Source organism: Podarcis tiliguerta (assembly GCF_965153285.1).
Source record: "Podarcis tiliguerta genome assembly, chromosome: Z".
Classification (NCBI taxonomy): domain Eukaryota; kingdom Metazoa; phylum Chordata; class Lepidosauria; order Squamata; family Lacertidae; genus Podarcis; species Podarcis tiliguerta.
In genome coordinates this window covers 16196465-16217198 of record NC_139553.1, presented here as the reverse complement: position 1 = coordinate 16217198, position 20734 = coordinate 16196465, and the positions used below count along the sequence as shown (strand labels likewise).

The 20734-nt window shown below is 44.1% G+C and overlaps 1 protein-coding gene across 3 annotated transcripts; it reads right to left on the bottom strand.

Moving 5' to 3' along the window:
* Positions 1–287: 287 nt before the first annotated feature.
* PHYHD1 (phytanoyl-CoA dioxygenase domain containing 1) lies at positions 288–20609 on the bottom strand. Of its 3 annotated transcripts, XM_083424004.1 has the most exons (12): positions 20448–20609; positions 19021–19333; positions 16331–16489; positions 13868–13943; positions 12141–12188; positions 8658–8713; positions 5753–5815; positions 5615–5636; positions 3271–3399; positions 1894–2010; positions 1493–1619; positions 288–1003 (listed from the first exon to the last, which is right to left on the bottom strand). In XM_083424004.1, exons 2-12 carry the CDS (start codon positions 19051–19053, stop codon positions 952–954), a joined length of 882 nt encoding a protein of 293 aa, XP_083280130.1. In that variant the 5' UTR covers positions 19054–19333; positions 20448–20609; the 3' UTR covers positions 288–951. The 3 variants fall into 3 exon arrangements, with proteins under 3 accessions (XP_083280130.1, XP_083280132.1, XP_083280131.1); XM_083424006.1 differs by lacking the exon at positions 16331–16489; XM_083424005.1 differs by lacking the exon at positions 19021–19333 and having other exon boundaries at positions 20448–20595.
* Positions 20610–20734: the final 125 nt, after the last annotated feature.

The window sequence follows — 20734 nt, the reverse complement described above, 5'->3', positions numbered from 1 at the left end:
TAATGGTCCTGGTGATTAAAGGTCTTTTCTATGGCTGTCAGTGTGCGGCCCAGAAGCAACCCTGTCAGGAGGCAATTCATAATGGACATCTTGAACAGTAGATTTTGTGTGCTGTTAAGTCTGCAGTTCTACACATGCAGTTTTACCTGGGAGTATGTACCACTCAATTCAGTGAGAGTTTCTTCCCAGTAGATATGCATAGGTTATTTTTGCAGGACATAGCTAGTGCCTTACTGAAATCCCCCTTGTTCATAAGCAACACTGTAAAACAGGGAAAACACAGAATATTCCTACACATTTAAGATTTATTTGGTGCTGCCAGTCTATTTAGTGTAATTATATTCCATCATTTATACAAATCTTATTTACTTATTACATTTGTATCCCAGGCTTCCTCCAAGGAATAAGAGACAGAGAGTTGTCTCTGACAAAGTTCTACTCAGAGAAGAGCCAATGAAATGAATGCCTCTGTTCGTCACTTTCATCCATTTCAATGCCTTCTATAGTCCTGGCCTTTTAAATGAATGAAAATGACTAGCTTAGGTTGATTAAATTCCATGGGCCTACTCTGGGTAGAACTTCATTGGATACAACCCAGTAGATCTAGGCTAGTTGGACTACCATTGGATACAACTCCACAGTATGTGGTTCTCTCCTCCCTGCCACACATACCCATCCTTTTATCTTCACAACATCCCTGTGAGGTTGGCTAAGCTGAGAGTGTATGTGATTGGCCCAAGTGGAGATTAGAACCTGGGTCTTCCCCAATCTAGCACTAAGGACTGCACTGACTCTGATTCTCCCATCCTGCCCGGAAGAGGTATCTTCCACATTAAAGATGAGACAAGACTGGAAACAAGAAATCACAAAGCTAGATTTTAAAAAAGGAAAAGTAGCTGGCAGTGAACTCCGAGGCATGGGCTGGTCAGTCGCCACTTTGCACTCCAGTTGTTAGTTTTGTGTGTACAAAGAGGGGAAAGGCAACTCAGGGGTTGGCTGAAGCCTAGAAGACAAAAAAAGGTATGGTATGTTGGAACATAGAATACTAACAGATTAACTAGAGCACAACATGCATGGAAATTGAATCTCCCTAAGGAAGGTGGGGGTAGGGAACCTTTTTTGACCCAATGAGCACATTTCCTTCTGGGCAACCTTCTAGGAAAAGGGCTGGCTTACATAGGAATATAGGAAGCTTCTTTATACTGAGTCAGACCCTTGGTCCATCTGGCACACGATGGTCTGGACTGACTCTCAACAGCTTTCTAGAGTTTCAGGCTGGGAGGTCTTCCCCCCACCTTACCTGGAGATGCTACTGGGTATTGAACCTCTGAAACTTCTGCATGCAAAGCAGATGCTCTGTCACTGAGCTGCAGCCCTTCTAAGATTTGAAAGCTTTTGTGGTGGGGGCAAGTGCATAGTGCTTAGCAATTGATCACCTCCGAGGTCCCTTTTATATTGCAAAGAGTTCTCTGATCTACAGCCTCCTTCCTACCAGTTCTCTGGGCTCCAAGACGTGTCCTTCGCCTCCATGATATGGAAAGTGTAGACGTGGCGGGACTTTTCGGAGAGGTTCGGCTCACTTTTGTGGACAACCTCACCATGGATCAGAATGAGGCCACCTATTTTGTGATTTAAAAGCAACACACCGTCATACCAAGCAAGTGCATGAATTTGCAAAGTCAAAGCACCAATCACATTACCATTCCCCCTAGCCTAGTACTGTCTATTGGATCTGAATCAAAACCTGTGGTAACCTTTGTTGTGTAGCAAAGAAAGGAGAGTGAGGTGCTTACCTGAACATCCCCCTGTCTTCTCTGCATTGTGTTAGTGGCATGATGCCCAGCAGTTAATATCTATATTCCTCTTAATGTTTACCCTTGTTGTCAAGTTTACCTTTCTCAACAGGCACTGGAATGAATTGCCTGTCATCGTACGTCTGCTCAGAGCCAACAAACTTTGTGCAGGGGATTGTGCCTGGGGGAGTACGAACCATACGCCGAGTGATCCCACCTATAAAACAGCACGTTGGAAACGTGAAGGATGCCACAGAAAGTGCCAAGGAGGACATGTTGACAGACTTGTGTCTTGTACACAGATGCCCTGGCAAGATCTCTCCAAGCAAAGCAATACTCTAGGCCTAGGTGGTCCAGCCTCTCAGACCAAGTGGGCTGCAATAGTAGTTGGACACACAACCTGCCGGCCACACATTGATTTAAATTTCCATGTTGTAAATTAAAGTGTTTATAATATAGTTAATATTATTTAATACAGTTAATAAATTTAATATACAGTGGTACCTCTGGATGCGAACGGGATCTGTTCCGGAGCCCCATTCACATCCTGAAGTGAATGTAACGCATTTTGCTGCTTCTGCACATGCGCATGACGTCATTTTGAGCGTCTGCGCATGCGCGAGCGGCGAAACCCAGAAGTAACACGTTCCATTACTTCTGGGTCGCCGCAGAGCACAACCCGAAAATGCTTAACCTGAAGCGTATTCATCCCGAGGTATGACTGTATATATAATTAAATACACAATCGTTAGATTGTGGGGAGATTGAGTCCCTGTCAATATAAAAAAGCAACATAGAATCATCTTCATCATCATCATAATTCTAGCCCAATTTGCAATCCATAGCAAATGGCCACAAACAGGGCCATTTGTCAAACAGGGCAGCCAGCAGTACAGCCTCCATGTCCAGGGGCAGTCAACCTGCCCTGCAGAGCTGCAGATAGAGGTCCCACTAAGTGCTCCCCACCCACTGGCTGGTTGGCTGTGCACCCTGTCTCTGTTGGTCCTGGGCTGCATCACAGCCTTTCTCCAACCTGGCAGCTCAGCTCTGCCTCCTCCTTGCCACATCCCTCAAAAGGGTGCCGCCTCCAAGCCATACTTCCACTTTGTGTCCCTGTGCTGGCCTGCCAATCAAAAGGCAGGTCATTGAAACATCCAGTGCCCAGCTCTCCCCTTTGGTGGGTTTTCAAGCATCCCACTCACCCCACTCATGCCTGTACTCTCTCATTAGCAGTGCTCATTTGCTGATGAAGGGAGAGGGGCCAAGCAACCAGCCTGCCAGAGGAGGAAGCTTCTCAGGACAGGATAGGCAGAAGAGTCACTGAAGTACAGCAACAAGGCTGAGGGCACGGGACAAATGTTACCACTGTTGTGCCAAATGAAGCTGTAGCAAGGGCAGCCAATGTGGTGCCAACCAGATGTTGTGGGTCTGCAGTTGCTTTCCTATCAAGTCAAATGCCATGCTACTAATTTCTTACTTGTGTGAGAGCCAGGGATGAACCACAAACAGCCATTCTCTAGGGTGGCGTTTTCCAGGGCGATCCAGAGGCCGATCACTCGCCCCAAAGGTTCCGTATGTAGAAAGGTGGCATCCTGGTGTGGCGTCACTGGAAGCAACAGATCGCACAGATGCAAACAGCTGGCTCGAATGTCACACTAAACAAAGGTTTTCTCCAACCCTCATGTAGTCAAGAAGGGAGATTCTGGCTAAACACCGGGAAGAACTTCCTGGTAGTAAGAAATGTTTGACAATGGAACAAACTCCCTCGGGAGGTGGTAGACTCTCCTTCACTGGAGGTTTTCAAGCAGTGGTTGTATGGTCATCTGTAAGGGATGCTGTAGTTGAGATTACTGCACTGCAGGGAGCTGGGCTATATGGCCCCGAGGGTCCTTCCCAACCCTACTGTTCCATGATGCTGTAATTCTCTAAATCATATAATTGGTCCATCTATCTCAGTATTATTCAAACTTACTGGCAGCAATGGCTCTCCAGGATTCCAGGCACGGAGCTTTTCCCAGCCTGAACGGGGGGAACTTCTGCATGCAGTGTTCACTTCATCCCCTGTCAGATTCCATGGACATCATTCTCAGATGTCTTGGTAGAAAAGGCAAAATGGGCTTCCCTGCAAAGTAAACAACTTCTCCTCCTTCCTCTTCCATGGACTTGCCCTTCCCTTGACTGTAACATTATCATTGACAGTAATACTGCAGAGGGACGCTGCTGACTTGAATTGCAGCCTCAAAGCAGTGCAAGAGTTCAGCACTCACTATTAACCATGCCACTGGTCTATTATATCCTTGGCTTGTTAGTGACAGCAGGTAACAAGAGATGTGCTCTTTTTTATTTATTTATTTATTTATTTATTGCATTTATACCTCACCTTTTTCTCCACAGTTCTCCTCCTCACTTCATCCCCACAACAACCCTGCGAGGTAGGTTGGCTGTGAGGCCGTGACTGGCCCAAGGTCACACCCAGTGAGCTACATGGCTGAGTGGGGGAATTGAAAGCTGGTCTCTCCCAGGCCTTAGTCTGACACTCTAGCCACTACACCACACTGGCTCTCAATCTCTTAATATAGATCAGGGTTTCACAAACTTGTGTCTCCAGCTGTTTTTGGACTACAGCTCCCATCATCCCTGACCACTGGTCTTGCTAGCTACGGATGATGGGAGTTGTAGTCCAAAAACAGCTGGAGAGACAAGTTTGGGAAACACTGACTTATACTGGAACCAGATTATCAGGAGCCGTGTACGTGCCCCTCACCAGAATCAATCTTTGGCCAAACAACAGCCTATATATATATAAGAAGAGCCTTCCTACATCAGATCAAAAGTCCCATCTACTCCCAAGAGAAGGGAGCACTATGTTCTCTTCTGGACAAACCTTTTGGGCGCCATATGCAAGGAGTGGTCAGGGCCAGATGCAAAAGTCGGTGGAGTAAATTTTAGCTTTGCACAGTAAGCTAGTTTGTACATATAAACATACAAAAGCAAAATACAGTGGTGCCCCGCAAGACGAATGCCTCGCAAGACGGAAAACCCGCAAGACGAAAGGGTTTTCCGTTTTCAGAGGTGCTTTGCAAGACGAATTTCCCTATGGGCTTGCTTCGCAAGACGAAAATGTCTTGCGATTTTTGAGGGGTTTTTTCGCTCCCCACCCCCTTTTTCTAAAGCGCTAAGCTGCTAATAGCCGTTTAGCAGCTAATCCGCTAATCACTTAAGCCTTTAATAGCCGCTAATAGCCCTTAAACTGCTAATAGCGCTAATCCGCTAATGGGCTTGCTTCGCAAGACGAAAAAACCGCAAGACGAAAAGACTCGCGGAACGGATTCTTTTCGTCTTGCGAGGCACCACTGTACATAATCAAAGTCCGTGTGTGCCCTCCAAAAGCATTCAAGGAGGGCACTCAGCTTGGCCAGGAAGGAGTGTTCAGTCCCCAGCATCTCCACATAGGACTGAGAATGACCCCAGTCTGAAATCCTTATGGTGGTGGTGCCAGCCAGTGTAGACTGTACTGAGCTAGGTGGCTCAATGGTCTAACTGTATAAAACAGCTTATTTCCTTTATTTAGAACCATGAGGTCTGGAACTTTAATTTGGAGGGAAGGGCCAGGGAAGAAGGTTGCAGGTTCAATCCCTGATGGAAACTCCATGTAGGGCTGGGAATGTTCCCTTCCAGAAACCTTGGAGAGCTACCTCCAGTCAGTGCAGACAATGCTGTGCTAGACGGACCAATCGTCTGACTTTCTTCTGTTCCTGTTTAATCCAGCCCTTTATTCAGAACTACTTTCATTGTAGAAATAGGCTGAGTATGAACCTCACCTTCACCGCCGATACCAGGTTGCTAGAAAACGAAGGGGGAAACACCATTTTACTGAGGAGGAAAGTACAAAAAGATTGTCCTATTAATGCATTTAATTCATTAATTCAGTTAATAAGCAGAGTTAAAGGTTACCATACCTTGAATATGTACATGCTTTGCACCACCACTGGGTTTTCAAAGCCCAGTTTTCTTGCCAGGACCTGAAAAATATCCCAAAATTTGCACGAGATTAGATGAAAATAGTAGTTAACACATCATGGTGAAATATGGTTTGTCATGACATGTGCAAGCTATAACTAGCCTCAGGTTCGTGTCTACACACCACTTAGTTCCACATAGCCAGGAAGAGATTTTTGGGAACTTACTTTCAGTTTCTGTTAAACTCTGCTTGCAGTTGTGGCTTTTTTTTTACAAACTATGGTCAGTTTCAAACTATGCCACCTTCAAACCATAGTTTATGAAGCAGGCTTGTTAAGCTAGCTAACTACAAAGAAGCAGGTAACAAAATATAGGGACTCTCAGTGTATACCCATTGAAATCAATGGGCATGACTAACTGAGGTCCATTCATTGTAATGGCTCCAACTTCATTGGCTCCATTATACATTCACACAAACAGTGGCTTTTGAAATGAGAGCATTAACAATCAGAAATAGTTTTTAAAATGTGATTTGGTTTTAATGGCTATAACGTGTAAATATTCTTCAACTCTTCATATTTAATTTATTGGCCAGAAATATAATCAATCAATCAAACAAAGGCACATCTCTCCCTTTGGGGCTTGAGAACTTCATTCCTCCTCATATAGTTATTTATGAAGTTTTGCATATTGCAAAAGGGAAATAAAGTATACAGAAAAAGGATAGTAGGACAGGTAAGTGAAATGTCCTTACCAAAAACAACCCTCCGTGCCTGATGGAAAGAAACAGGACCCATACCTTATTATTACTATTACAATTTGTATACTGCCCTTCATCCAAAGATCCCAAGGCGGTTCGCAACAGAAAAATACAAAATGAGAATACGAAAAGAAAAACCAATGCCCTCTAAAAAAAACAACACTACACTTAAAAAGCCAAAGGATGTTAATCAGCTGAACACCTGTTTGGAAAAAAATGTTTTTGCCTAGCACCTAAAGATATGTAATGATGATGCCAGGTGCGTCTCCCTTTGGGAAGCATTCCACAAACACGGAGCCACCACAGAAAAGGCCTGTTCTCGTGTTGCCACTCTCCAGCCCTCATGGAGGAGGCACCCAAAGAAGGGCCTCAGATGTATGAGTGCAGGGTCCAGGCAGTGGCAGAGCTTCATGCTCCGGCACCAGGGGGCGGAGAGCAGGTGGGGTTGGGCTGGCATGAATCCCGGGGGCGGGGCTGGTGCGCCACCCACAGGGGCGGGGCACGCATCCTGGGGGCAGCCGCGATGGCACCCTACCGGGATCGCGCTGCTGGGGGCGGTGCACTCCCCCCGCACTCCTCTTCCTCCGCCAGTGTGTCCAGGCCCAGACTTTGCACAGTGTGATTCCAGGTGCAGTGTGGACTAGACCAGTGGTTCCCAAATTTTGGGGGGCCACTGCCCCCTTGGTTCCATAAACTCATCCCTGGTGTTCCCCCAAAAAGCATGTTCCAGATTAGCAGTCTCCATAACCCACTAAGGAAGATAATAGCACAATAAAATTCAAAACAGTAACAATTGCACATTTATTTGAAACCCAATTAAAGCTATTTAGTTTCATTAATTCAACAAAATCGAAGGACTTGATGCAGTGGTGCCAGCTCTTTGAATTTGTTTACACCTCCAGCGCCCCCCTACTACCCCCTTATCGCTTTGTGCTCCACCAGGTGGCTCCACTGCCCACTTTGGGAACCACTGGACTATGACAATGCAAGTCATGTAAAAGAAGCTGTCAGAGGCAGTAATTAAATTATTTAAATGCTCTCTTCCCCTTCTGTTACAATTTTTCAGAATAGGAGATTCCTTACAGTCAGGATAAAGTTTTCCATTGAAGGTTTGGAGCAGTCACACCTATTTCTACATCATTGGGACCTTTAGTCATTTTCCAGTGCATTAGCATATTCAACCAATGGAAACCAGATGGCCGAAAACTGGTCACTTTCCCATTGTCCTCTCATCACCTGTCATTGGTGGGAAAGTTTATCCAGCAAAGCTACATGCCAGATTTTGTCATACCAGTAGCTCAGTTCCTTTCAAAATAAGGCTATTGTGAACCTGGGAGCAGAAACAGTATGAACCAATAGTTCCCCATACAGTAGTACCTCAGGTTAAGTACTTAATTTGTTCCGGAGGTCCGTACTTAACCTGAAACTGTTCTTAACCTGAAGCACCACTTTGGCTAATGGGGCCTCCTGCTGCCGCCGCGCCACCGGAGCCCAATTTCTGTTCTCATCCTGAAGCAAAGTTCTTAACCTAAGGTACTATTTCTGGGTTAGCAGAGTCTGTAACCTGAAGCGTATGTAACCCAAGGTACCACTGTATTGTTTTTTCCAAAGTCACATTCACACCATACTGTGCCCCTTTAAACAGTCATGACTTAATGTAAAGAATCCTGGGAGCTGTAGTTAGTTAAGGGTGCTGAGAGTTGTTAGGAGACCCCCCTGTCTCCCCCACCCCCAGCAACAAATCCCAGGGTTCCCTGGGAAGAGGGGTGGATCTGCTCTGAGAATTGTAGCTCTCTGTGCAAAACAGGGGTCTCCTAACAACTCTCACCACCCTTGTAACTGCTGTTGCCATGGTTTTTGGTGCAGTTTGTTCAGCATGCTGAGAGTTGCTAGAAAACTCCCTTGCTCTACACACACAGCTGCAGTTCCCAGAATGCCTGGACCATCCACCCCTCTTCGCAAGGAACTATAGCTTTGGGAAAGGAACGGGGGATGATCTAATGAATCTCAGAACCCTGAACAGAGCTACCAGGATTTGCTGGAGGAAGCCATGACTGTTAAAAGGGGTATGAGGGGTGCTTTGAATGCATGGTGGAAATGTGGTCTAAATGGACTTGGGGCTTTTGGTTGGCACTCAAACTCACCTGCACGTCTGAGGAGTGAGTGATCTGCTTGAAGGTGGAATTGTATGCATGCAACGCTGCAAAAGAGCGGGGGAGAGATGAAGCAAGTAGAAATTGTCCCTGCTTTTTTGCTGTTGCAACTTACTGTATCTCATCCAATCACCTTCCTGATCAAGGGAAAGGGACATCCCTTTACCCTTTCTAAAAACAGCAATGAAGGGGGTCCATCAATGAAAACGCAATCCTATGCATCTTGACTTAGAGGTAAATCACACTTATTTCAATGGAATGCGTTACCAGGTAAGTGTGCTGATGAGTTTTCGGGCCTCACATCCAGATGATTCAGTTTGAAATGAGGCACACATTTGCAGAACATAGGAAGCTGTCTTATAGTGAAGGAGGCCATTTGGGTTCATTTAGCTCAGTATTGTCTACACCAGTGGCTCCCAATTAGGGGTCCGGGGGCCCCTGGGGGTCCGCAGAACACACCCAGGGAGTCTGCGGCACCATCTCCTGCCAGGGGCTCACTTAATTTCTACAGTGAAAGCCTTCCACGGATCACCCAGCCTCTGCTCATGACCAGTGCCTGCTTGCCGGCAGGGGGGAAACTTGTGGAAAAGTTGCTGGATGGCAGGTGAGCTGGGATTGGGCACAAACCTTTGACACAGTTCCCATGGGCTCTTGCAATTGGGGGGCGGGGAGTGCAAACAGCTCAAATGCTTATTATCATTTTTTAAAATGTAAGGGATTCCTTCCCCTTGTTATCTATTTCTAAACTGAAAATTATTTCTAATTGCTTTCAACAACTATCAAGTTTAGAGGACTCTCCCACTGCTTGTAGGTAGGGTTTTCAGTGAATCTTCCCTTACGAGTTTCGGATTCATGTCTTGTCCCACAGGGGAAATAGCTAAGCAAATTGCCACTATGATTAGCACAACAGCTCATCCTCTGATGATTTAGGGCTGGGCAATACTTTCTTTTCAACATTGTGATATAATGGTAAAGGGAAAGGGACCCCTGACCATTAGGTCCAATTGTGGATGACTCTGGGGTTGCGGCGCTCATCTCGTTTTATTGGCAGAGGGAGCCGGCATACAGCTTCCAGGTCATGTGGCCAGCATGACTAAGTAGCATCCGGCGAACCAGAGCAGCACACGAAAATGCTGTTTACCTTCCTGCTGGAATGGTACCTATTAATCTACGTGCACTTCATGCTTTTGAACTGCTAGGTTAGCAGGAGCTGGGACCGAACAACGGGAGCTCACCCCGTCGTGGGGATTCGAACCGCCGACTTTCTGATGGGCAAGCCGTAGGCTCTGTGGTTTAACCCACAGCGCCACCTGAATCCCATTCACATTGTGATATATCAGCAACTAAATACCAGTATATGCTGATACATCACAGTGACTGGAATTTATCTCGGCTGCTTCTTGCGGGCCCAGGAGCAAACCCAGCTCCCCGGGAGCCAGGCCCCAAATCAATAAAGACACAAGACAGTGTAGATATGGGATTAAATTGGCTACAACTTTATTAATTTCAGATGTAGTAAAGCCTTGGCTTAGGCATTGGGTACGTATCTCTCTCAGCCTCCTAGCTGGGGGTCTGTGGCTAGGCAGGGTCAGTCAGGAATATGAGGGGCACTGCAAAACGTGCGTTTACACAGCTGCCCTCCCCTTTTCCTGTTGCTGAGGGGAGTTTGACCCTCCAATGAGTGCTTATGGTCAGTGACTCCGCTCTAACAGGGCCCTGCAACACTGCTGTGGGAAGGGTGCATTACCCCTCCATTCCGTTGATGGACTAAAGGATTCCACCCAAGGCCTAAAACCACCAAAGTTGTAACAATTCCTAAGGGGAAGGCAAAACCTGCAGAGCAGGGGAATTCCTTCCCGGCTCTGAAAGACAACAACCATTGACCTTGAAGGGAAACAATTAGCCTGCACGGTCATTCCTGCCTTAGGGAAGGAAGACGCAGCCAAGATACATGGCCCAACCCTACACAGTGAACGAGTCGAGTCCTGATCCCTTTCAGCCTCACCTGCGCTGAACTGTTCAGCTGGAGGATGGAAGAGGTTTCCTGCCCCCCAGTGAAGGAGCAAGTGGTGGGCTGGGGGCTCTGCTCAGCTGAGGAGAGGGGCAACCGTGCACCCCTTAGTGGAGCATTTTCATGGAAAACCACCCCGCCACTGGCTCATGTGAGCAGGTGGCAGGTCAGGGGTTCTGTAAAATTGCTTGGCTGAGGCAAGTACAGCTGTGCACTCGTCAGCTGAGCAGTTTAAAGAAGCAGAGGGAGAAACAAGTTCTATCAGCACCTCACCGACGTACCTTGTTTCTCCCTCTGACAGTATGAGAGCAGAGTGGGATGGTGGCTTCACTCAGCAGTATATCGCTGGTGAAACCTCACCCCTGCTCCTGTGTCCCTCTGCTATCAGCTCCAGCTGGAGGCAGCCAAGAGCAGTGGTGATTTCACTTGCAATACTGTACCACCGAGTGAAGTAGCCATTGCAGTCTGCCCTTCATACCAGTCCTGGGAGATGTATCAGTACCAGGCCTATGTAGTGCAAAAGGCAGCCTGCGTGGATGTTGTTTTTTGTTTTCTTTGGGAAGCTATATGGCTACAATGGGGGGGAGGGGAGGAAACGGATGTACAGCTGAATCTTAATAAATTAAAAAGTTGGTTGTTCCTATTGGGTAATCAGCAAAAATAAAAACCTCACTCCCAAAAAGTACTGTATTTAATTAAGCTCTTTAAACCAAGGATGAAACTTGGGCACAGGAAGACTAAATACATTATTTAAAAAAAATAAAAAAATTGTCCAGTAGCACCTTAGAGCCCAACTAAGTTTGCTCTGGGTATAAGCTTTTGTGTGCATGCACACTTCTTCAGATACCTGCATTCTTCAGATACCTGCAGGCACTTTTACTACTACTACTACTACTAGCAGTAGTAGTAGTAGTAGTAGTATTACCAACATTACAAAATCCCAGTTGTTTTCTACTCAGTCTTCACCAATGTGTTATCAAGCCCTGACCAAGCCTTCACCTATGTCTTGAAGGTGCAAGATCCCTCACTTAGCAGAACCCTATGTTGCAAAGTTTTGCTAAAATATACCCTCTCAGATTACAAGTAAGGAATAGCATGTGTGAATACTCATATAAAAAGCTTTCTGCGTATAGAGCACTTGCAAGTTAGGGACACAATTGCTTTTTAAAAAATTCAGTTGTAATGAAACAATGGCAACAAGTTGTTTCTACTTTCTGCGGATAGACAAGTTGCGGTAATATCACAAATTTTATGGTCTGTTTTTTAGTACACCTAAAATCCTTTTCATATTAGGGGCTACCCCACATTTTCTTCAAAAAATTGCTTTGGACAGGTAACTACCATAGAGTTATAAAAAATGTCAAAAGTAGGGGGTCCATGGCTTGGCTTTTGCAAAATGCTTTATGGAGAAATGGACTGCCAAGTGTGTATCATTTTCATACACTGCTGTCTTTAATACTTACCATGGCCAATTTTATTAACAGCTTTTTCCTTTGGAACAAGAAAATCTCCTAGGAAAGAAAAATGTTGAATACAACATAAATCACATAGCACATATGTTATATCCAGTGCTTTTTTTCTAAAAAATAATTAAAGAAAAGAAATATTTAGGAGTACTTACATTTTACTACTCATATTGAAATTCTGCCCCTTAATGAGGCCAAACTTAAATTCACAAAATGTTTAGGAGTATGCATACCCCTGCGTACCCCCAGAAAAAAAGCACTGGTTATATCAGTTTAGATCAATTTAGGAAAAGTTCCCAAACTTTTTCAGCAACTGCCGCCTTTGGTTCCATCAACTCATCCCCATTCCCCCCATCCTACAAAAAGCAACATTAATTATATTGGTTTGCACAACCCTCTAAGGAAGAAATGTATGTAACTGACAGATGAAAAATCAGAAGCCCTTTTAATTTCTTTCCCCCCCCCCCACCTTCTATTTCTCTCTTCCTTATTCTGTCTTTATTTTTTGTTTTCCTTGGTGTCCTCTCCTCTGGGATTATGTTATGTACTGAGTTGAATAGGATCCAAAATGCAGCAGTCTGATTGGTCCTAGAACAGTTGGATCCAAAATGCAGCAGTCTGATTGGTCCTAGAACAATAGGATTCAGAATGCAGCAGTCTGATTGGTCCTAGAACAATGCAGCAGTCTGATTGGTCCTAGAACAATGCAGCAGTATGATTGGTCTGCAGGAGCCACCCAATACAGCTCCAGATGGAAGTGAATCCACAACCTGATTGGCCTACAGGAGAATTACGGAATTAGCCAATCATGTGCAGCCCATTGTGTAAATATTGTATAAAGCAGATACTTTGGGGGAACATCCATTCCTCCTCACCACTATGAGCTGCATAAAGAGCATGAAATCCACTCTCGACTCCAAGTATATTTCAGATTATGCATACATGAAGGTGATGACTGGGCTGGTAAAGGACCCTGTGTGTGAGGCAGGCAAGGGCGGATCTCCCAAGGTGAGAGGCTGGGAGAAGAAAGGGGAGCTCCCAGGTGAGAGATGGGAGGGTCCACCCCTTTCTGTGGGTGACAGGGGTTCAGAGCTACCTTTGAGCATAGCTGTCAACTTTTCCCTTTTCTTGCGAGGAATCCTATTCAGAATAAGGGAATTTCCCTTTTAAAAAAGGGAAACGTTGACAGCTATGCCTTTGAGAGACGACTGCATTTTCCTTTCCTTTTTCAGTTTCTGTTTTTGCTTAGATTAGTTTATTTTTTATTGTACTGTATTATGAAAAAAACCGTCATAAAATTTTATGGGGGGGGGGGAGGAAAAGCTGATCCCATCTCCACTCCCAAAATAGTTTGGTCATATCACAGAACTGAAAGGAGTCCTCTGGTTTTTCATTAAACATTTGCTTCCACAGAGTAATGTTTATTCTCATTTCTGAGAAACTGTTATATATTAATGTACCTGTGATTTCACATTCATTTTGGAGTCATTTGCCAATCATGGGGGTGACAAGTCCCAATGAAATGTGGCTTTATTTGGTATTTATCATAACATTTGCTTTCTCCTCTTCCTGTATCAGGCTGCTTTATGTTGTAACATCTAATTAAATGTGGAATATATTGAGGGGTTTGTACTTTTTTCTTCATCTTTTCTACTGGGTTATTATTTTAATTTCATTTTGTTTTAATCTAGATTTCTTTTTAAAAAAAATTAGAAAATGCTTACCTTTTCCATCAAAAACACCTTTTTCAAAAAAGAATCTGATTTTGTCTCCGCTGGTTAGAAAATATTCCGCGCTGCCCTATTGGAGGCCAAAATAAAAATATTATCATCTCACAATGAATACTGAGGCTGTTTATTTTAATATTTTGTGCAGTTTGTAAGGTGCTCCTCCCTTAAACCAAATACAAATTATAAAATTGGTAAGAAGTTCAATATGGAAATGATGATAAGCTATTAAAAATGTTGTTTGCGATGAAGTCATGTGGCCCCTTTAACTGCAGAGCTATAATCCATTCTTTAAGACTTAGGAAACTGTCATTAAACAAAGTCAAACCATTTATCCATCTAGCTCAGTATGCTCTACACAGACCGGCAGGAGTCTCTCCCAGCCCTACCTAGAGATGCCATTGGCGATTGAACCTGGGACCTTCTACATGCAAGGCAGGTGTTCTGCTGCTGAGCTATAGCCCTTCCTCTTTCTTTGAGATTGTATAAACTTAACATGTCATGGTTTAATCCTATGTGTGTTCACTCAGAAGTAAGCCCTGTGTACTAAACTGTAGCTTCCAAATTAATGAGAAATTGAATATGCCCATAATCTCCTATTATTTGGATAACTCCTGTCAGTTACAACACACTGGAATTGGCACTGGAATTTTATTCAGTTAGATAAAGGCATGCTTCTATAATATATATCTGGTTGTCTCCAATGCAGCGCTAACTCTTTCCACCAGTGCAAGGATTTATGCTTGTGCAATGGAACTTCCACACCTCTCCGCACCTCATGCACCCCCTAAATATGTTATGGGGTTCCCTCAACCCTACAAAACTGACTGGGGAAGCTGCTGAGGGGAGAAGAAGCGGAGGGGAGTTTTGTTGCACAAGTGTACATCCATGCACAGAAGTGAGTGCATTGTTTTTACTTCAAGAATATAATATTTTTATCCCATATTCCTCCTAAGAGATCAGGGGAGCACACAATGATACTGTCTCAAGCCATTTACCATATTTTTCGCTCTATAAGACGCACATTTTCCCCTCCAAAAATTAAAGGGAAATGTGTGTGAGTCTTATGGAGCGAATGCAGGCTCTTTGGCTTCAGCGATAGCAACGCGAAGCCTTCGAAGCGCAGTGGGAGTGCTCCTGCCGCGCTCCGGAGGCTTCGGGTTGCCTTCACTGAAGCCTGGAGACCCCTCTCGCTCTTCAGGCTTCAAAGGGAGCTCCCGCTGCGCTCCAGAGACTTCGGGTTTCTTTCGCTGAAGGGTGGGTGCCCTTTCAGCTAAGGCACAGCGCCCCTTCAGCTAAGCGGGAGGAGAAATGGAAGGGGTTCCGTTTCTCCTGCCGCTTCGCTGAAGGGGCACTGCACAGAGAGGGGAATATTTTTTTTCCCTTGTTCTCCCCCTCTAAAACAAGGTGTGTCCTATGGTCGGGTGCATCCTATAGAGCGAAAAATATGGTAACTTTCACAGCAACCCTTGTAAGGTAGGTTAAGGCTGAGAGATTGCAACAGGCCCACAGTTGTCTAGCAAGCTGTGTGGCTGAGAAAGGATTTGAACTCTCCCCCTGGTTCCTACCCAACAGAGCAACTGCTCTGCCACCCTGGCTCTTAATAGTTCAAAAAGCTGGGGCTGAGGGGTAGGCTGCTCTTCTGAGTTACTCTGCAGCAACGGACCATTATCCTGTCTGCATGGCAAAAAAGGGGTTTACCTGCATCTGTCCCCAAAAAGAGGTTGGCATAGTGAAAAAGGAAAGAGAAAAAAGTGTAAGTTGTTGGAAGCAAATCATTATTATTATTACTGTTATCAACAATATATTGTCCTCAAAAATGCAAATAGCAAAATAGAGGTGCCATGTTACTTCATGTTACTTATTCCTTTATTAAATATATATCCCATCCTTCTCAAAGGAGCCCAGGGCTGCAAACAGCAAGCAATAAAACAAATAAAAAAATATTATTCTTTTCTTTTCTGTTTTAAAGCTGGTTGTCATACAGATACAGCTCACATTGCCTAAGGATTAGAAACAAATACAGTGGTGCCCCGCAAGATGAATGCCTCGCAAGACGAAAAACTTGCTAGACGAAAGAGTTTTCCGTTTTTTGAGTCGTTCCGCAAGACGAATTTCCCTATGGGTTTGCTTCACAAGACAAAACGTCTTGTGAGTTCTTGCGAGTTTGTTTCCTTTTTCTTAAAGCTGCTAAGCCGCTAATAGCCGCTAAGCCGCTAAACCATTAATAGCCGCTAAGCCGCTAATAGCCATGCTTCGCAAGACGAAAAAAACTCAAGACGAAGAGACTCGCGGAACGGATTAATTTCCTCTTGCGAGGCACCACTGTAAATGAAACTGAATCTAGCTACAAGGAAGTGGGGATTTGAACCCTGGGGTCTCCCTGGTACTAGCCTGCCCCTTTAACCATGCTTCAGTGGTTTTTGTGGTGGGAGATGTGACAGAAGCTAGTTTCTGCACCTGTGCCTGGAGCTGTTCATCTTCCCGGGTTGAAAACTCTGTACGGCAGTGAGGAGGCACGTCCATGTCAGCAATGATCTTTTGGATCTGGGCCCTCATGGCCCCACACACTTCAGAGCTGAAAAACTGGTCAAGAACAAGGAAGCCATCTTGGCGGAACTGGGGGGTAGGAGGGAGGACATTTTGTTATCATCACCATCACCACAACAACTAGAATCAAGAGATAGGCAAATCTGGCATTTTCACTTTTGCTCAGTTTCTCTCTCTCTCTCTCCCCCCCCCCCCCGCTTTTCTCCACATTTCCATATCAGTTTGTGATTTATTTACTTTTTCAAAAAGTCCTCGCAGAAATTCATCAGCGTTTCAGTGTGACTCTCTCCCCAACATGCACATTTTTGTATGCAATTTATACACGATTTGGCGAAGAATGCCATTTCCCCTAACAGAATGCATTTTGGGGTGGGGTATTTTATTTTTACTTGGGTGTTTATTTTTCTGCATGCTATATACCCTAGTATGTGCATTATTATTTTTACACATGACTTGGCTGAAAAGCAGCATTGCAACATTCGGAGAAGTACAAGTTTCAAAAGATGACTGCATTTCAGTTCACAGATAGTTTCTGAAAGTGCAAATTAGGGTAAGTTTTCCTTTAAATGTGAACCAAATCAAATTTCTGCCCTATTCCCTGCTGGACGGTACTACAAATCATAGTGCTCCATAGAGTTATGTTGGAGTCTTTTTCAATGAATCATCTGATACAGCTGGTGATGACCCTAGGTCTTTGAGCAATAAGTCTTAACTCTTTCCAATGACTCATTTGTTGCACAAAAGCATCCGCTGTTCTTGCTTGCTCTAAGCCATGGGTCAGCAAAGTTTCTGTGGCTTGGGCCGGTTCACGGTCCCACAGATGCCACGGTGGGCCGGAGTGTGTGCGAGCGTGCACATGTGCAAATACTATTTCCAGTGCTCCTTCCGGCACGGAGGAGACATGTGCAGCTTCCCATTGGCTGCAGGAGGTCCCTTCTAGCATCACAGAAGGCCGTCCCCACTCTGCTCCGTGCTGGTTTAGCACAGCACATGGGAGCCAGCCAACCGAGCGGGTGGTGGGGTCCCCAAGCGGGCAGCGGGGGTCCATGGGCCGGGTAAATGACCCCCATGGGCTGCTTGTGGCCCATAGGCCTTAGGTTGCCGACCCCTGCTCTAAGCCCTGGGAGGGATCTGGGGTCTCTGAAACTGAAATAAAAGAAAACCATAAAACCCCTAAATCTGTGGTTTCAGTGGCACTGTATAGGGCTCTCTCAACCAAAGAATTGAGTTCCTAGCATACTTTGAGGTGGTCCTTCTCACAATAATGTTAGGCTCTGACTTTTAGGAGATACGTAATGTCCTGATAAACGTTCCCACAGAAGTAGCAAGAAATCCAGAGAGATTTCTGCTTTATTGACTCAAATTTGCCATTGTTTCTTATCTATCAAATCAAACCACAACACATTTGTGGTGGGAATGTACGTTGGTTCAAGATTCTTAGAATTCTTTAATTGTTTAATTTTGACAGAAATGATCAGTACTGCCAGAGGAACTATTGTTTGCTGTTCAAAATTAATGTCATTGAATTGTTGAGGATACCAATGTAGATTTATTTTCGTAAGGTTCTGTCTTGTATATGGTATTTGCAGCTCAAATAGTAATTGGAACGCAATGGAAAACAGCCCCAAATCTTACACTGGACACTTGGTACCACTCAGGAATGCAGGTATAGTGAAGGAAATTGCACATAATTTGAGATTTTGAAAGGGTCTAGAACCTTTTTATATGATTTGGCATTTCTTTACTGCTGAACCCTCGTTTTCAATGCAACCTTCGTTACAAGCCTGGCAAATTGGGAACTCTACTTGAAAATCAAGTAACAGTTAAATATTCTTCCTTCATGTGAAGACAACTTTCATTCTTTTTTCTTTCTTGACCTGGACTTTGTTACTGAACTGCTCAGTAACTGTATTTATTCTGTGTGCCTATTTTACGGTTTTGATTTTCATCTGTTATAATCGTTCTGTACATTATAAAATAAATTGGAGAAGGAACTGGCAAACCACTCCAGTATTTTGCCAAGAAAACTCCATGGACATAAAAAAGGAGAGCTTTGAGAAGAAAGTGAGAGTTTCCAAGGCATGCTCTGGTTCATGGGGTCACGGAGAGTCGAACATGACTACGATGACTAAACAACAAACAAAAACAACATTATAAAATAAAATTCAAAACAACATTGAAAAAGAAAAGAAAATTAACCTGCAACACCATTGCAGCAACAACCCCCTGGAATGAAGCGCCTGCTTACTTTGGAGAACACATTGCCCAAGGAGATTATGGATAAAGAGAGGCGGATTTTCAGAGTTTAAGAGAGGCAACGGATAAAGAGAAAGATCGGGGGATGAATGAGAAGGATCGAAAGAAAGGGTGTGCAAAAGGCCAACAATATATTTCAAGTCATGGCAGGATGTTTCTCTCTCCATATGGGTGCACACAAAAAAACAAGAGATAAATTCATTGAGTTAATCATTGCTAAATCCAGTTTCAGAGGGTGGCCAGCGGGGGTGGGGGAATCAGTGGAAAGCTTTGTTAATTCCAAGCGACTCACCAGGGCACACACATTTTTATCCACCTTTTCTTGTTGGCATTTCCCTCCTTACCTTATGGATCTGTTCCTGGGTTATGGATGCCATCGAAGGCAAAGCAAAGAAGTTCAGCCAGGAGGTAAGGGAAGCGTGGTCAATGTGCAATCTTGTTGAGGCTCCACAGTTAATGTTCCACGGCTTGTATCTGTGATCCCTTCCAGGACCATGTGATATTGCCAATGAGGACACAGGCGGATATATATATATATATATGCGTACAGTATAATTTCAGGGGCCTCTTGGGCGGACTTTGAGTTCTTTTCTTTGGACTCTAGAGTCCAGATGGAATCAGCATATTATCCTTTTGCTTCTTCTTCTTTTTTTTAAGCTGGAAAGCAAACGTTTATAAAAGGATTTAAGTGATGCTGCCTTTTATATTCTGGCTAATTTGCAAGCTCATCAAAGGCAGCAGCTTCTATAATGCAAAAAATAATATAAAATATAGACTTAGGGTTGTACCCAATATTAGTCCTACTCAGAGGAGGCCTACTGGGTTGCACCCATCTCTGTTCAACTCAAGGGTAGAACCCCTTTAAATGAAATGGATCTAATTTCGTCATGTCAATTATTTCCAGTGGGCCTGCTCTGAGTATGACTAGCAGTGGCTACAACACATTTAAATGAGTGGATATAACTAATTTACTATTTTCAGTTGGTCTGCTCTTAATAGAACTTTATGAAATGCAACCCATAGGTTTCAATACCAACCCCACTTCCCTGGGAAGTCAGCCCCAGTGAATTCAATGGGGTTTATTTTGAAGTAGAAATAGGCCACATAATGAATTTATAAAGCACATTTATAATACTTTAAACAGTTATGGCTTCTTGCAAATAATCCTAGGACCTGTAGATGATCCCTAGAATCGGCCATCCTTTAAAATGTAACCTTCTCTGAATTTTGCAGCGAAGTTATCCACCTAAGTAATGTGTCACAAAAATGCATTACATTAGGCTAAAGTGCACATATCAACGCTTATAATAGTGAAAATGATGTAACAAAATGCAATATATTAGGGGAAATCACTTTCTGAAGGTGTATTAGGATAAATTTGCACTAAAATGCTGATGAATTTTCATGACTTTTTTTTTAAGTCACAAACTGATGTGGGAATGTGGAGAACTGAATTTAAAATGGGGAAAAATGAGATATTGACAGAGCATGAAATTGGCATATTTGCATGTCACTGCTCCCAAATCCCTCGTGTTTGGGGAACAGGGTACTCTTTCCTAATTGTTCACTTTTACACTCTTCTGTTTTGATCTTCTGTGTCCAATATGCCAATGATTCCTTCTCCAGACCTGGTCTCCTTCATTCCTTTCCTTTGCTGTTGTGTATTATAATCTTGCTGATGGTTGTTTACAATATTTAAAATATATATAAATATAAACAAACGTGGCAAGCCAGGAACCCTGAGCCAGAAAAGTGCTGGTTGGAATCTTACCTGTCAGTTCTCAGGACACCAGAGACCATTCCGAAAGAGCTGAGGATGTATTTTTCCTCTTTTTTTCTTTTCTTTTTTTGCTGTTAGGAGTTCTGATGGCATTTACTCTCAGGGGAATGGGGAGAACAGTGAGTCACGCCAATGCCTCTTGTCCTCAAAAGACGAACAAAGGGCGAAGAAACCAAGGACGGGGGAACATGCAGTGCTCTGCAAACAGCACAGCCCAAATCCTGCCAATTTTCTTGGAACATTCCCCTTAATAAATCTCCAAAAGAGAGGCTTCTTTG